The sequence below is a fragment of the Taurulus bubalis genome, assembly GCF_910589615.1.
Source record: "Taurulus bubalis genome assembly, chromosome: 2".
Classification (NCBI taxonomy): domain Eukaryota; kingdom Metazoa; phylum Chordata; class Actinopteri; order Perciformes; family Cottidae; genus Taurulus; species Taurulus bubalis.
The window spans coordinates 15286449-15303042 of NC_136590.1; the positions used below are offsets into that span (position 1 = coordinate 15286449).

The following is a 16594-nucleotide window of genomic DNA, read 5'->3' on the forward strand; positions in this document are numbered from 1 at the left end:
TGCCTATAGGTCACTTTTCCCAAATTGTTATAAGTGTACTACTTTCAAAGTAACATCTCAAATAATCAATAATCACATATTGCTTCTCATAAATCCAACGAGATGTAGCAGAAGTAGGTTTTATTACACATCTGAATGAAGATAAATAATTGCACCCTTACATCCCGGTGTACAAGACACATTCAAACGCTAACGCTAACGCTAACACACACACACACACACACACACACACACACACACACACACACACACACACACACAAAATTGTACCAAGTCACCAAAACATAGTAAAGCAATCGTTGAATAAATCCAGCTGTGACAGTCTCTAGAGGGCTGAGACCCTTTAAGGCTTAGGTCTAGTCAGACTCAGAGAAATTAACTGACTTCTGAGCTCTGAAGCCGACTGATTTGTCTCCTCAGCTGCATGATCTCTCCCTCCTGCTCTTCAACCCTTCTCTGTAAACTATGGATCACCTGTAAAGGGAAATAAAGGTTAAACTTATTAATGATTATCAAGAACTATACTTCAGATGTGTTTTAAGCCAAAAACGAGCACTCTCTGGTGACACATGCAGCAAAACCACACATGCAGAATAACAAACACTAAACACAAGTAATCCTGGAACTGACATTTGTTTCCACAGTTACACACTTTGAAGATTTTAGATTAGAAATGTAAAAATCATTAATAAACCTTTATGGCACAAAAGTCATCAGGGGGCTAATGCCGTGTTCACACCGGACGCAAATTTGCGGCGCGACCAGTTTACATGTTAAGTCAATACACAGACGCGCTGCGGCGCGAATTTGCGGCGAGATAGACGCGTTGGAGGCGGCGCGAACAGAACGTTTGACCTGGGGCGAACAAAGCGAAGGACGCGGCGCGAATTCGCGTGAGTTGAATTCTCCCAACTCTGGCGGAGAAATCGCGTGACGCAAAGTTGCGGCAGCCAATCAGCGTTGAGAAGCTACGCCCGTCACCACCGCCGTCTCCCCGTTTCTGAATGAAACTGCTGCTGCTCCGCCTGAACCAGCGCTGACAGCGGCTTCATTGAGACACTGTTGTGGGACTACGGATAATATTATGAACCCAGACACCATGGAGTTTGATGTTCCGACATATGAGGAGTTTACACAAAAAGTATAAAGCAGAACTGGTGGTTATTTCCATGGTGGATGGCATAATCGGTATCGTTTTACGGAGATACGCGAGACGCAGTTCCTGGAGGAGTCGGTGAAATTCACCGAGCTGTGTGCGGCTACGGATTATGTTATGAACCCAAATACGAGGGCGTTTCATGTTCCGACATGTTTGGGACTTCCACAACAAGTATAAAGCAGAACTAGTGGTTATTTATTCCATGGTCGATAGCGGAAATGAAAGCTTCGTCGCTTGTCTCACAGAGGCAAGCAACAGAGCTAAGACACGCCCTTTGGTCGCGCCGCGAATTCGCGTTTGGTGTGAACACCCTCTTCCGCGGTGGACGCGGCGCCGCAAATTCGCGTCGCGTCCGGTGTGAACACGGCATGAAACTCAAATGTATTCATTTATCCCAACATACGATGTCTTTACTGCAGAGGAGTTCACTCTGTAGAAGCTGGCTAGCTGTGGGACGAACACTGGGCTCCTTATTCGTCAGTTTCATGATGAACTTCGTCAGGACTGGCCATCTCTGGCAGAACGAGTTTGAGATTTCCCCCTCTCTCAGGTCCCCCAGGGTCCGGACCCGTTCCATCTCGGTCCCAAACGGCTGAAATAGCTCGAGAGCCAGCACTCCGATGCTGTACATGTCTGACTGGGAGAGCAACAACATCCCAAATAGAGTTGATACAAATGTCATAGGGATGATAGTGATAAAGAATAGTGATAAAATGACAACGTTGATAAATTATGAAAACACAACACAGAAATATGCGCCATGTTTCATGAAAAATGAATACTGAATTTATATTAATTTAGTTGTCTTACTATTAATATGTTTACCTTTGAATCATAATGGCAGCCCTTCAGTTGTTCTGGAGCAGCATACACAAATGTGCCAACACCTGTAGTATGTGAGGAATCTGCAAAATACAGATGTGACTTTAAAGTACATGGCGCCATCTACTGGTGATTCTGTGAGTCACTGTCATGAAAATATAACAAGCAAAGAGGTGCAGTTTTACCACTGCTGGGAGATGCAGTGTTTTTATGGCCATCCATTATTATATCCTTGCAGGCCAAACCAAAGTCCCCAATTCGAACATGGCAGTCATTTCCATGGAGGAAAATGTTCCTGGGCTGTGGAGAAAATCACATTGCAATTAGTTTTATGTGGGTGTAAAGATACTGATTTCCAAGGTTTTTGAAAGTGAACAAATATTTTCAGCGCACTCAGAAGCCTTTGTTAAAAGGAGAGACAATTCTGAAACATCCAGCTGCTTCATATCACATAAACAACTCAGCTGAAATGTGTAAATACTGAACATGAATTGCTGCATTTTAAGCTTTTACAAGGTACTTTCCCTGCTTTTCTCAAAGTAAAATACTAAAGTGCCACACGCATGGAAACACCTATAAATTAGTTAGAAAGGTGTCACCTGTCCTCATTATTGGCCCTGCACACAACACAGAGTTATCAGTTGTGACAGGAAAACATCAAACGTATTCTCAAACTGACATGTTGAAATCATGTGATGGACTAGAATAACCAGCTTTCAACCACCACACACTTCCTGGAAGACTTAACATAGACAGAAGTGAAGCTGCGATGCCTGGTCATGTTGAAGGAGAGCAAGGAATGTGAGGACAGGAGCAGTAACATCGTCAAGTTTCCCAATAATGAATTTTATACTGCAATTATGGATGAAGACTCGGGACGTGTCGAAGACATGTCAAAAAAGCATGGGAGCAACTTTCTTATCGAGATAGGTGGTGCACCCGGAGAAGTTTTGTGGAAGGTAAATGCAAGAATGTGATCATTTCTTTTAAATGACTTGTAATTACTAAAACATGTTAAATGTAAGTGTGACACTGTCACATGGACAGAAAGAAAAAAAGTCATACTATAAATTGTCGAGTGTTTGTGCTCTGATGTAGTCATTATATTCATGAAATTAAAGGTAAAAATAGAGAAAAGTCTTTCAGTATTAGTATGTTCTAGTTTTCCAGTTTGACTTGTCTCATATTGTCTTGCCTCAGGGCCTTGCTACACTTCCCCTTCATCTGGCTGCCTCTTATGGAAGAGTAAAGAGCATGCAAAGCCTGCTGTCAACAGGAGCAGAGCCAGAAATGAGGTCAGGAGAAACACACACCTGGACAAGGATACAGACACACAAACTAACACCTAACATCCCGCCTATCTACTACAGGCTGACATGAGGTTGTTATTCTTCTTGTGGTATACGCCTCAAATAGAATAACTTAGCTAGAGTTGAAATAAACTAATTAACTCATGAAACACATGTCACTGGTCACACCAGTTTCACCATCTCTACATCTATCACAGGGACCGGCTCGGTCGCACCCCTTTGCACTTGGTGATAGCCGGTTGGCCGAGCATCCTGCCTCCTACAAAACCAAGCTCCAAGTTCCAGTCTGCTGTGATTGGCAAGCGTAGGCAGCCAGAGGCCTGTCTGCGGCTCCTCTTTGAGCACGGCATTAACGTTAATGCAAAGGTGAAATGTTTTTAATGTAGAAAATCAATGTTTAGCCTGTTTTTGTACTAAATTAAGCGCCTATCTGCAAAATGCAACAGAGTAGAAAAACAAGGAAAAAAAGTCAAGAGGAATGAGTCATTTGTAAGGTTGAAATTAAATCAGACAGAAAATTAAGAAAAAAACATCCTTAAGAATGCAAATATGTCTTTTTGTAAATGCTCTTGTCCTATTTCTATGGTTTTGCCAAAGGTGTGTTTCGTGTGGTGGCTCTCTAGGTTGAGGGGAGTCACCAGACAGCTCTCCACCTATCAGTACGCTACATGGCTCGGTCTGCTATCCCAATTCTGGCCAGCTTTGGTGCTGATGTCAATGCTGTGGACAGTAATGGGATGACGCCCCTGCATATGGCTGCCGGGATCCTCCATAAGGACATCATGGCCAGCTTGATCAAGGAGGGCGCAGACATGAACATGGTTCGTATTGGGACGCCCAGCGATTCCCCTTTTACTGTCATTTCAGTGTTTTTAAGTCTGTTGAAATATGTGCACTAGGTTCTACATCTGTCCTACAATAAATTCAATACATTCTTGACTATTTTACAGGCGGTGAAGCCCTCTGGGAACACTCCTCTGCACCTAGCTGCTTTGGCAATCTCCATGAAGACCACTAAAACCCTGGAAGACGACATGAGCTGCATCTCTGAGCTGCTTGAGCAGGAGGCCGAGGTCAACGCGGTGAACAAGGCTGGATTGACGCCTTTACAGGAGGCGTGCCGCATGGGCAACAAGGAGCTGGTGGACGTCCTGCTCAGGTACGGAGCCAACATCAAAAGGCTGAGCAAAGCAGGGGAGAACTGTCTGTTCTTGTTCCTGAACAACAGGACCAATGTAAGGAACAACCTGCTGCTGGTGAAACTCCTCAGTCTGACCTCCCCGTTCACTGTCTACAACCAGAGCGGCCACCTGCCCTCTGCCTTGATGCAACCATGTTTCTTTAAACAGAGAGACCAGCTGCTGAAACTCACTCAGCAGCCGAGGAGGCTTCAGGATATCTGCAAGAGTGATATTTATCTAAAACATGTCCAAGGCAAGAGCGAAGAGTTGAGAAAACGTCTGCCTGATAAGCTATATGACTTTGTGTTCAACTACTGGGAAAAACACATTTCTTTTGTGACAGATGGTGACCAAGAACATTTCAATGACTTGTTTGACGTTAGTTGACACTGTTGTGTCACTGCAAACTATAAGTGACTGCTAAAGTTTGCATTAAGCTTCAGAGACAACCGCAAAGATTTGCTGATGCAATAATATTTAGCAAAGCACCTCACCTTCAGGTCTCTGTGCATGATTCCCCTGGAGTGAATGTACTCGACTCCTTCAAGAATCCCTCTCAGCAGGTTGAGTGTGTGTTCGGTGTCAACACATCCATATGGACCTGGAAAAAACAAAAGTATTATTTTTTTTGCTTCAAAAGTGCATTTGATTTGTAATGGAACAACGTCATTTTGCGAAGTTGTCTATGTTTTAAACAATTACATCTTGGGGTTTGTTCTTCTCTGGGCTTGGTGTTCCTCTCAGAGATCCAGTCCTTCAGTGAGCGCTCACACAGCTGCATCTGGATGTAGAGCATCAGGTGGAACTGTCCCTGCAGATACAGACCAACCAAACGTGCATGTTTCACTGTAAGAAAATGTGTAACAAGTTCTGTAAACAAATCACTTAACTTCCACTACGCTATATAAAACATGGCAATCTTTATTTGTAATTTGTCTGATCACTGAAAGCCTCTTTAAGTGCCAACCTCTTTAGAAGGCTTTGTTGTGCGTTTTTTGCCAGTCCACTGCTGAAATTCCTCGTCGATGCAGGAGTTGTTGTTCGGTTCGATGCTACTCCTGCTGGACTCCTCCTCTAACAGTGCTGAGCTGTCCCACCCCATGGCAGGACATTTGGAACTCTTCGGGGGACCCCCCTGTCCCAGGAACACACAGGGGACGTAGTTCTTCGGAATCCGGCGCATCGTCTTGGCACACACCACTTGGCTATTCTCCGGGGTTGGAACCAAAGCTCCGAAGGGCTCGGCCTCTCTCGGGAGTACATTGGCACTTGAGTCTGTTGATGCTTGACTGAGGCTTTGAAAAACTATCGAGGAGCTGTCGCTGTTGTCGTCAGAGCTCTCATCAAAACTGTGATTGAAAGAGCCGAAATCGATTTAGTGTTGTTTGACAGTGTAATGACTATTATTGCATCCAATGCCCCAAGATAAATACTGTAAACACTGTTTGAAATATTTATGTTATTCACCTGCTTATAAAAAATATTATGCCAAAAATAATTTCTGTCCTCACAGAATCAAAGTCTGTAATTATTCCCAAATTGTTCACAACAAGGAAAAACAGGCTTCAATTTAGGATTAATTCCATCATCAATTTATATGATAATTGTCTGTCAATCAATTGAATCATGCAATGACAGAAAATATTAAATGGACACTGATCCCACCTGTCTTGTTGTTCAGGTGACTCCAGTGCAGGCAGGAGAGACTCCGGATCTGCAACAGAGATGTCTTTCACATGAAGCCTCTCTTATGATAAAAAACATTTACTGTTATTGTTCTCTAAACTCAATGAATAGTAAGTACACGTATTTCAGCCCAAGAGACTTGTCACAGAACAGAAGTACTTACATGCAGCAGGCTGAACATGCTCCATCCACGCAGTGTGATAGCCCACAACGTTTACATGAAGCAGGCTGGATAACATTTTAACTTCCCTGAGGACCTAGAGCCAAACAAAATGATCAAAATTATATCTCTGAATTTAGAAATATAAGGGCTGTATTGGAAAAAAACACTGATGGCCTACCTTCATGCAGTCATCCTTTGAGACTTTTCTGATGAGAATTTTCTTAACAGCATAATACTGTCCATCCAATTTGTTCATAACCTTCAAGATAAAAAAGAAGACGATTGTGTTGATAAACTCAACTCATGTTCTTCTTTGGAGGAGTTTGTTGGAAAAAATAGCATGGAGTTGAACAGAGTGTAATACCTTAAAAACATTTCCATAAGATCCTTTTCCGAGTCGAAATATTTCTTCAAATTCACTTAGATACCGGGACGTCTGCGCTTGGAACAGTCCCTCCTTTGGTCTGCGGGAAGGCAAAGACAAACATCTCTTTCACAATACTTGATAACATATTAATATTCCATTGAAGCAACTCAACATTACAAACTACTCAACGCATAGCCTACCTTACAGCAGGCTTGTGAGCATTTGTGCCGGCACCTTGCTGGCCCTGCAAATTGAGAAGAGGATAAACACACTAACCACACTGTGGACACGCTAACAAGCCACACTAGACTGTACAGTTGTTCCTATTATACCAAGTACAAATAACCACTATACATAATAGTCCTAAACTGACAACATTTCAACTGATACAAAGGCCCAGAGAGGTCCAGTTACACAGTAGAATATAATTGGATTCAATTCTATATAGAATTCTATATAGAATTTGAATCAATTCTTTATAGAATTATATATAGAATTAGATTCAACTCTAAATAGAATTATATATAGAATTGGATTCAACTCCCTTCAGCTCTCTTCCGTCCCATAAACCATCAGCTTGTTCCAGCGTAGCGAGAGGTTTCATGGCGGCGGAAACGGAACTTAAGGTACTGTGGTGGCCGTGGTCACGCTGTTTTACTCCAAAAGATTTGCTCCTACTCTAATGGCTACGGGTAGTAACTACGCTCCAAAGTGATGAAATATTACTCCTTTAGAGGAAAATAACAGTAACTCTGGAACAATTACTTTGCCGTTTTTCCTGTGTACCTGTGGACACAGTGAGGAGCTAGCAGCATGGAGCAGCTCAGTGAACGCCCGGTTGTGCTGCAGTCTGACGGTGCTGAACTCATCACTTATGGCCAAAGGAGAGAGGAGGTTCATGGCAGCTAAACGCTGGCCAATGACTGTCAGCGGAAACAACAAAAATAATTTGTAAATACATTTGGAACAATTAAACAATAACGTCAAGATCCTGATTTAAACTGACTGTCGTTTCCAAGCGCAACATCTCAGTACATACTTTTGAACAGCGTACGTGAGCGCGTTGGGTTGCTCTCGTAGACGAAGCACAGGTGCTCCAGTAGAGACCCCAGGAGAAGGTGGTTGGGGATTGCTGAGGCAAACTCTTGGATGGACGGGTAATGTCTACCAGCCATCAACCCCTCACAGTTATTATCTGTGTCGGAAGCTGAGTAGACAAAATATTGAGAGAAAAAAAGAAGAGGAGAGAAAGAGGAAGCAGTGGTAAATAATAAACAAATAAAGAAGAAAGAATTAACTGCTTCAACATAATACTATGTTCGCTTCTATTCTTGGAGCTAGAAACAACAGTTTAAATTATATTTTACTTTGTTGAACTCACGCTAAAATTAAATAAACATAAGACCACAATATCTCCTCTCTGTCGTCTTACCTTCTTCAATGACTTTTGCTATCATTTGAACAATGTTTCTGTCCCCTAGGTCCATTTCTTTCTGTGTAAAAACACTTGTGCTCTAATATTAACCACTCAAAGCTGTACTAATGATATCCTGTTCACCTCCAATGCAAAAACAATTTCCCTTTTTGTTTGTACATAAGGGGGTGTGCACAGCAGTAATGCTTATCTGCCTGGTCCAGCAGACGCCAGCCTCCTCCACCTACTGTACTCACTCACTGATTGTAAACACTTGTAAACACACTTGCCGAATGGGAAGGAAAAGCTGTTTCATCTGGCCAACATTTCTTCACTCATTTAATTTTACAGCAGGAGGAAGTGGATTGGCAAGTCCAGACTTGTTCTGAAGCAGAGATCCATTGCTAAACTAAGATTTGACTTGATCTTACACCCCAATGACGACCCATACAAATGTAATTTGACAACTGCAAGTGTGCATACGTTTGTGGATAAACAGGAATTGCAAATTGCAATTGCAAAATTGTACAGGTACATTTACTTGTCATAGAGAGTACTCCTTGGCCTGTGAATACAGCTGTATACAGTATTCTGTGGCACTGGAGGGAGCTTTCTAAAGTCTGAGAGAATATCATATCTTTGGTTTGAGGCTCCACACATTTCACACAAAACATACAAAAAGGCCATGAGAACAGTAACGGCATGCATTGCCTGTGATATACATATTTGCAATTACACGATCAGAGCTTGTTACTTAGTGTCTTAGTTTATTTACGTTTTATACTTTGTTTCTGTCTTTTCTATTTGCATTTGTTTCTCTCTCTGCGGTTGCCCCCCTGGCTTGTTGGATTAACTGTATTTCAATGTGTTTCGCAGTTGGTTATTGACAATTTATGAAATTGTGCAATTATTGAATAAAACATTTAAAAAAAACACAAAACATGGCTGCAGTAAACAGGGAGGGCGGGGCCTCAGGATCACGATGGTCACGTGGCCTATTATACCTCAACTTCGCCCCTGCCTGTTTATAAAAGCAAGAAAGTCTTAAACTATTGATTTGACGTTTTATTCTGGCCATTACGTCATAATGTCGGATAACTGTCACCAGAGCCAACTCGATACGGATCAGCTAACCGTTGGGCAGCGACATGAAGTACAGGAGGAAACGCTGCTTACTGTCAAAGTGGACTTCATCGTCCTCTTCGCTAGCAAAACTGAGCAGGCTAACGTGACTCTCCGGCCCGTGTCTCTTGGAGGGTTTTAGGCTGCGGACGACCAAGAGGTTACTGCTGCCTCCAGAACTTTCCTCTGACCTCAGGAGTCCGACGTTGGCCGTTGAACTGGACATGTTGTATGTGAAAAATGTTGACGTGACAAAATAAAGTACTTTTTTTTTAAAAACGCTGCCACATTCACATGACTCAATTCGTATCGTAAAACTACTCGTTAAATCCGTCCGTACTTGGTGTTTACATCGTGTAACTGTCTCTAATATTAATCTCCAAAGTCCCATACGGACTATTCTGTCAGAAGACGGCCATGATTCAACCGGGTAGGGACCGACTGGCAATGTACATACATTATCCCCGTACGTTACGACAGTATATACGGACAGAAATAAATGGTACCACAGAATTACAGTACAAAATTACTGCAAGTGTTGTTTTCTATTAGAATTATAATACTACAGCTTCAAACTACTGAGAACACTTCTGCAACAATGAATCTTGTTATTCGTTTTTCACTATGTGAGGTAAATGCAGACGCTCCCTAACATCTTGCTCGGTCACAGATTCCGGTTGCTAAATTAGGTGATGAAATACTACAAAGTGTGAGGTAACGGATTTAATAATACTTATTTATGTACAGCGATATATATTTTTGATACCGTTATCACTCGTATATTTCGTATAGTTGCTGTTTTACCCGCTCAACATTAGGCTCGTTCGAGATGAGCCAGTTCTGCGCAGAATCGATCGGCGGCGAGCAAAGCATGCCGGTTAGATTTGTGTCCGACTTGCTCCCGACTTGCTTTGACGTCATGCACACGTGATCAACGATACTCTCACGAGACTAAGCCGACCGTCGATTTCAGAGGCAGGCGCTGCAGTGGCTCTCCCCCGACTGCTTGGCCCAGTGCATGATGGGAAACGCCTGGCTCTCGCCACATCAGAGAGCTGATTGGCTCTTAGATCTGACAGCAAACACCACGTGTTGTAGAAAATTCGTATTTTATGTGTAGTTGGAATACTTAATGCTGGATTGTTGACTATTAGTCTCATGTTTGATCTAAAAACATTTATCGTGTGGTTGTTAATACAAAATCGTATTTATACAACACACATCAAAACTACTAGTAATGTATTTCACAGGAAGACATCAAAAGACCAAAGGATGCAGCCACACACTTATTTTTACATAAATATATATTCATATACATATACACATATAATAAATCCAAACGTGATCTGTAAACTACAAGTAAACAAAAGTTCGGAACTAACAGGAAGTACTTTTTTCTGTGACTTCCTGCGTATACACAGCTGACAGCTGACAACTGTCCGACTTGATTGCAGTTTTTTGTCAACGCCTCCTGCTGCGGCTGCCTGCTCTCGTCTGGATTCCAGGCGAGGCGCAGCTCTAACGAACGAGCCTAATGATATCTTATTGGTTTTACCTGCGCAGTTTTGCGCACGGGTGAAGCTCGCGACAGTCTGTGCAGTGCGCGCGGTACTACTTCACTTTGTGTTTACAACCTGCAGTCGGGAGGCTTTTGCACCAATGTAATCAGTTAATGAAAACACACCAACTACATTTTAGTTGGCGTTTCTTCCTTTTTCTCTCTTTCAGATTTAATTCACATTTCATCATTTGAATGAATACTTCCTGAAGCTTTTCAGTCCTTGAAGATGTCTGACGCTTGGTAAGTTAGTAACCAACGTATTTACTCAACGTTAACTTACCTGCATTTCAGATTCGGCATCGCAGCCAACTCTCTAACTAGTATTGACTTCACTTCATTTCACTGTTCATAGTCTTCTGGTGTTCACTGCAGATCAGAGAACACACTGAGCTTATAACATCTTTGATCTTTTCATTCTTGTATGCTGTTCATGTGTAAATCCGTTGCAGGAGTATACATTTCAGCTTACGTTATTGTCACTGAGCACCTTTTTTTTTGTCTTTCTCTCAGCAGCTCTGAACCTGCAGGAGCCATCAAGGCCATTGACAAGCACTCGGTGCATCAAATTTGCTCAGGACAGGTGGTACTGACTTTGGCCACTGCTGTCAAAGAGCTAGTGGAAAACAGCATTGATGCAGGGGCTACTAACGTTGGTGAGGATTGATGCATGCCATATCGTGCATAATTGTATCTGTCTAACATGGGACTGGAGTTTTCCGAATGAATTTGCCCACCAGTAGGAAGCTAGATTTGTGAATGCTGTCTTTGTCAACATTACACAGTGTCCATCTTTTGAACCAGTAGAATAGGAGATATTGATTCAGCAAAATTCCAACATCATGTTTCTGTTGCATGTTCCAGATGTCAGGCTAAAGGAGTGTGGAGTGGAACTAGTGGAAGTGTCAGACAATGGCAAAGGGGTAGAAGAGGCAAACTTTGAAGGACTGAGTAAGTGTCAGTGTTGTCTGTCCCGCCCATGATAGTTAAAGTCCGCCTAATCTTAATGGTTGAGTGAAACCTCCTCTTGTACCGCAGCATTGAAGCATCACACGTCAAAGCTGAAGGATTTCTCCGATCTCATCCGTGTGGAAACATTTGGCTTCAGAGGGGAAGCCCTCAGCTCTTTGTGTGCGCTGAGGTAACACACTTTAACAGACGCATAAATTTGGCGCATGCACCTATTTTACCTCGTCATCTAAAAGTCCCTCTGACCCTTTGCTTCAGTGTCCTGAGTGTGGTGACATGCCACGAGTCCAGCCAGGTGGGGACCAAGCTGGTGTTTGACCACAAAGGCCACCTAGTGCAGCAGTCTCCCCATCCCCGGCAGCAAGGCACCACAGTCAGCTTGCAGCAGCTCTTCTACACCCTGCCTGTCCGACACAAGGAATTCCAACGCAATATTAAGAAGGTCAGTCGTTTTAGGATCATTCTTATGTTTTTGCAAGCTTCCGTCGATGGGACCAGGAATCACATACATGTATGCATTAAAACTCCGATGTTGAACATTTCAGTGCGAGTGTGACCGGCATCCTTCTTGAGGGAACAACTAAATTCACACCATACTTTTTACAATGCTCATTTTGCCTCATTGTTTTTCTTCAAGGCTTGATTTTCTGACACTATAGATTGCAAATTAAACTGTTTTCTTGGTGAAAGTAAACTAAGAACAGCACCAAGCCCTAGATGTCTGATTTCTTGACCAGCACACAAACACAACACCTGGAAGACTTTTGAATCCATACTTTCAAATGTATTGTAACTCAATTAGCACATTAATCAATGTGACAATGTTTCATTTTGTATCTTTGAATTTAATAGTTTTGAGCCAGTCAGTGGTTTATTAAAGTACCTACTATGTCATCCGTCTATAATCCCCAATATTGAATTGTTCTGTTTTTTCAGGAGTATGCCAAAATGATACATATCCTGCAGTCCTACTGTGTCATCTCTACAGGAGTGCGCATTACCTGCTCCAACCAAAATGGGCAGGGAAAGCGCAGCACAGTCCTCAGCACCAGTGGCAGCCAGAGTATGAGAGACAACATAGGGGCTATATTTGGACCAAAACAGGTTGGAACATCGGTTTCACACTTTTCTTGAGTACGCTGTTTATTTGCAACCTGCAGAACGTGTCAGTTTGACTATATTGCTGCTCTCTAACACGCTAATTAGAACTAAATAAAACTCTTCTTCTATCTTCATGTTCATTGTTGAGTTTATTTAATGAGTCTAACTCAGGGAATTAGAGCCCAAATCGAAGAGTTGTAGAATTTCACAAATCCTTAGTTACTTAAATATCCAACAAGAAACTGCCTTTATTGGCTAAATATTTCATTTTTTTGTGTGTGTTCTGCAGCTACAGAGTCTTCTGCCTTTTCAACAAGTGTCCCCTGCAGAAAGTGTTATTGAAGAATATGGACTCAAAGATGCAGATCTACCTCAGCAGCTGTTTTGGTGAGAGACACCGTTGAATGTACAGTAAGTTTTGTGTATGCCTTCTCTGTAAAAAAGGCCATTTCTCTAATTAAAATCTCTGTTTTAACAGCATGACAGGGTTCGTGTCACGAGGAGACCACGGTGTTGGGAGAAGTGCCACTGACAGGCAGTTCTTCTTCATTAACAACCGGCCCTGTGATCCTCTTAAGGTAATTCAAGTTTAAGTCACCCCATTTCATCATTTATAAGTCGTACAAACATTTAAAACGGTGTTGAACACACTATTACCTAGTTGTGTGATGAACAGTACTTTTCAAAACAATATAAGTTCTCCTATGAAGACATTTTCTATATCATTACAACTTTCCCCAATTTGCAGGTGACCAAACTTGTGAATGAAGTGTATCACATGTATAACAGACATCAATATCCATTTGTCGCTTTGAACATAGCTGTCGCCTACGGTAAGAAAATTGCTGAAAAGTTATTTCTGCTGAAACCTACTGCTGACTTCCTGTCACACATGAGCGTTTCTGTGGTGTAATTTCAGAGTGTGTGGACGTGAACGTAACCCCAGACAAACGACAGATTTTCCTTCAGGAGGAGAAACTCTTGCTGGCTATTCTAAAGACGTCTCTCATCAACATGTATGAGGCTGGAGTCAATAAGATCAGCCTGAACTATACACCCATGCCCAGAACCAGTAAGCACAGACATTTAGCCTGCATATCAGTATATAAGATGTTTATGTTCAAAATAATATAATTGAAAGGATTTTCCCGTGCTTTTATTTTGACCGTTTGTCTGTCACTTGTCTCTAGATACAAAGTCTGCGTCCGACATCTGTCCTGTTGTCCCATCCAATGAGAACATGCCAGACCCTGGAGAGGACATGGAACCAGTACCTCGGAGCTCAAAGTCGTCCCTAAACCTGGCCGGCCTAAAAGCTGCTTTTTCAAGTCATCACAGCTCCAATTCTGGAAACAAGTCAAGTGTGGCAAAAGCTGCCAACAGTGGCCCAACACAGAAAACACTGCAGTCTTTTTTTAAGGACACTGTCAAACCTTCTGTATCATCTCCTTTGAAACCCGTAAGCGATCAAACTAAAGGTTCCCCAGTGGGAGAGTCGGCGCTCGATGGGTTCAGGTACGGAAGGAGGTTATGCAGTGGTACAGACTCCGAAAAAGACAGCGCCTTGTCAGATTGTGACGTCACTGTGGCAACACCAGACATTCAGTGTTCTGGCCTGGAGGCCTGTTCCCCTGAAGAGACTGACAGTGTGAAAAAAGACACATTGGAGGAAACGTTAGAGAACAGTCCCACTGTTCCTGAGCACCCGGAGGTACAGACTGAGCCACGCACTTCCAATGAGGACCCTGCTGTGAGCCCAGACGCCAAGAGGGCCAGGACGGAGAAGCCGCGTTTCCCAGCTGAACACGTGTCCAACACAGTGGATGCTCCAGTCTGCCTCCAGAAGAGGACGGTGCCCCTCCAGTTCTCTTTACAAGAGCTGGCGGGTAAGGTGAAGAGGCTCCAGGACCTGCAGAAACAGAGGGCCGGTGAGGATTTGCGCTATCGACGCTTCAGGGCCAAAATCAACCCCGGAGAAAACCAAAGTGCAGAGGACGAGCTCAAGAAAGAGATCAGGTGGGATTTTACTCTCTATCAATAACTACTGCTGAACTTGCTAATATTTAAGTGTTTTTTTCCAAGACGGTTGCATTTTCTTTCTTTTATCCCCACAGTAAAGACATGTTCAAAGAGATGAAGATCATCGGCCAGTTTAACCTGGGCTTCATTATCACCAAACTCAACTGTGACATCTTCATGATTGACCAACATGCCTCAGATGAGAAATACAACTTTGAGATGCTGCAGCAGCACACTGTGCTCCAAGGACAGAAACTCATCGTGTAAGAATCTGACTCAGTGGATGAAGTTTGCCTTGTGTTGATTCCAATCACCACTTTACTGATCTGTTGTTGTTGTTTTTTCTCTATGTTTGCAGCCCTCAGAAGCTTCATCTCACTGCTGTCAGTGAAAACATACTCATAGAAAACATTGAGATTTTCAGAAAGAATGGCTTTGAATTTCTTGTCGATGAGGACGGTATGAACATTTAACTGTTAAATACGAACAATTAATCATGATTGTATCTCACGTTCAAAACCATTCGTTCCCACTTTGATGATTACGCATTCTCAACCAACAGTTTTTTTTTATTGTGACTGCAGCTCAGGTAATGGAGAGAGTTAAGCTGGTATCTTTGCCCACCAGTAAAAACTGGACATTTGGCCCAGCCGACATTGAAGAGCTGATCTTCATGTTGAGTGACAGCCCAGGGGTCATGTGTCGACCGTCTCGCGTCAGGCAGATGTTTGCCTCCCGAGCTTGTCGAAAATCTGTGAGTGCAAACTGATGATAAACAAGACACTTTAGTATTTTCAGGTATTTACACAGACCAGGTTTGGGCTTTATATAAGAATCATATGTACTTTCATTTTGTGTTCTAATTTAACACAGACATGAATTTAGTGTGTGCTGTTAATTGTCATTGCAATGATATTTTTCATTTGACTGAACAAAGTAGACGTGTTCATATCTCAAGAAACTGTTGAACCTCTGCAAGTTAATTGTAGCACATCACTGAAATCAGTGGAAAGAAATGGCTGCATGGAATATCAAATATATATAACCCAAATTTAAAACTTCAAGTATTGGAAGTAGTGTCAGTTGTATTTGGAGTTGTATGTATACAAAAAAAACTCTGTGATGGTACTTTTTAAATATCTACAATAAGACCAACTGTTTTGTTGTCGACTAATTTAATAGCAGTACTATTTTCCTGACACATTGTTTTGTTTACATCCATCTTCAGGTGATGATTGGCACTGCTCTGAGTGTAGGTGAGATGAAGAAGCTCCTGGTTCACATGGGGGAGATAAACCATCCATGGAACTGTCCTCATGGCAGGCCCACCATGAGACACCTTGCCAATCTGGACATCATCTCACAAGACTGACCATGTTGGGAGAATCTCACTTTACGTTTGCTTTATATAACTGGAATGTTGCTCTGCTTGACAGAAGGGTCCAAATCATAGATACTGTATTTTGTGTGGTTCAAATGCTTGTTTGTTATGCTTTTAATATCTGTTATGCTCTCATTTTATTTGTATTTTGCATCATACAATAAATATATTTTTTTAATATTTTCACAATGAATGGGGAAAACAAACCTGATATGTCCCTCTGTTATCTATATTGTTAAATCAGTGGTAGTGCTCTGGTAGTAAGAGATGTTGACGTCACTCTCTGACCCTTTTTGACTGATAACGGTTGCCGTATTTGGTTGCCGTGCTTTACTGTTACCA

At 42.4% G+C, this 16594-nt stretch overlaps 3 protein-coding genes across 3 annotated transcripts; 2 read left to right on the plus strand and 1 right to left on the minus strand.

Annotated features, from left to right (window-relative positions):
* Nucleotides 1-103: 103 nt before the first annotated feature.
* eif2ak1 (eukaryotic translation initiation factor 2-alpha kinase 1) lies at nucleotides 104-9595 on the minus strand. Its single transcript, XM_079237234.1, has 15 exons — nucleotides 9279-9595; nucleotides 7728-7895; nucleotides 7475-7611; nucleotides 6889-6932; nucleotides 6686-6785; nucleotides 6500-6580; nucleotides 6322-6415; nucleotides 6138-6186; nucleotides 5440-5821; nucleotides 5175-5283; nucleotides 4967-5073; nucleotides 2167-2281; nucleotides 1985-2064; nucleotides 1563-1796; nucleotides 104-474 (listed from the first exon to the last, which is right to left on the minus strand). The coding sequence occupies exons 1-15, from the start codon at nucleotides 9448-9450 to the stop codon at nucleotides 376-378; spliced, it is 1971 nt and encodes a 656-aa protein (XP_079093360.1). The 5' UTR covers nucleotides 9451-9595; the 3' UTR covers nucleotides 104-375.
* Nucleotides 2761-5078, plus strand: LOC306753363 (ankyrin repeat domain-containing protein 61-like; the record flags this gene model as incomplete). Its single annotated transcript, XM_079237232.1, has 5 exons — nucleotides 2761-2940; nucleotides 3182-3276; nucleotides 3489-3657; nucleotides 3915-4112; nucleotides 4242-5078. 5 exons carry the CDS (start codon nucleotides 2761-2763, stop codon nucleotides 4857-4859), a joined length of 1260 nt encoding a protein of 419 aa, XP_079093358.1. The 3' UTR covers nucleotides 4860-5078.
* A 1416-nt stretch (nucleotides 9596-11011) lies between the features above and the next one.
* Nucleotides 11012-16279, plus strand: pms2 (PMS1 homolog 2, mismatch repair system component; the record flags this gene model as incomplete). Its single annotated transcript, XM_079214185.1, has 15 exons — nucleotides 11012-11025; nucleotides 11296-11438; nucleotides 11647-11733; nucleotides 11821-11923; nucleotides 12010-12193; nucleotides 12688-12855; nucleotides 13142-13239; nucleotides 13331-13430; nucleotides 13601-13685; nucleotides 13772-13924; nucleotides 14043-14868; nucleotides 14967-15134; nucleotides 15230-15330; nucleotides 15456-15625; nucleotides 16100-16279. 15 exons carry the CDS (start codon nucleotides 11012-11014, stop codon nucleotides 16241-16243), a joined length of 2544 nt encoding a protein of 847 aa, XP_079070311.1. The 3' UTR covers nucleotides 16244-16279.
* Nucleotides 16280-16594: the final 315 nt, after the last annotated feature.

Excerpts from the sequence above, each read along its gene's own strand:
- eif2ak1 (XM_079237234.1), bottom strand. The coding sequence starts at position 9,450 with ATGTCCAGTTCAACGGCCAACGTCGGACTCCTGAGGTCAGAGGAAAGT. Across the intron at positions 6,786-6,888 it reads GCTCACAAGCCTGCTGTAAG|ACCAAAGGAGGGACTGTTCC; the intron begins GTAGGCTATGCG and ends GCCTTCCCGCAG. Across the intron at positions 5,074-5,174 it reads AGAAGAACAAACCCCAAGAT|GTCCATATGGATGTGTTGAC; the intron begins GTAATTGTTTAA and ends TGTTTTTTCCAG.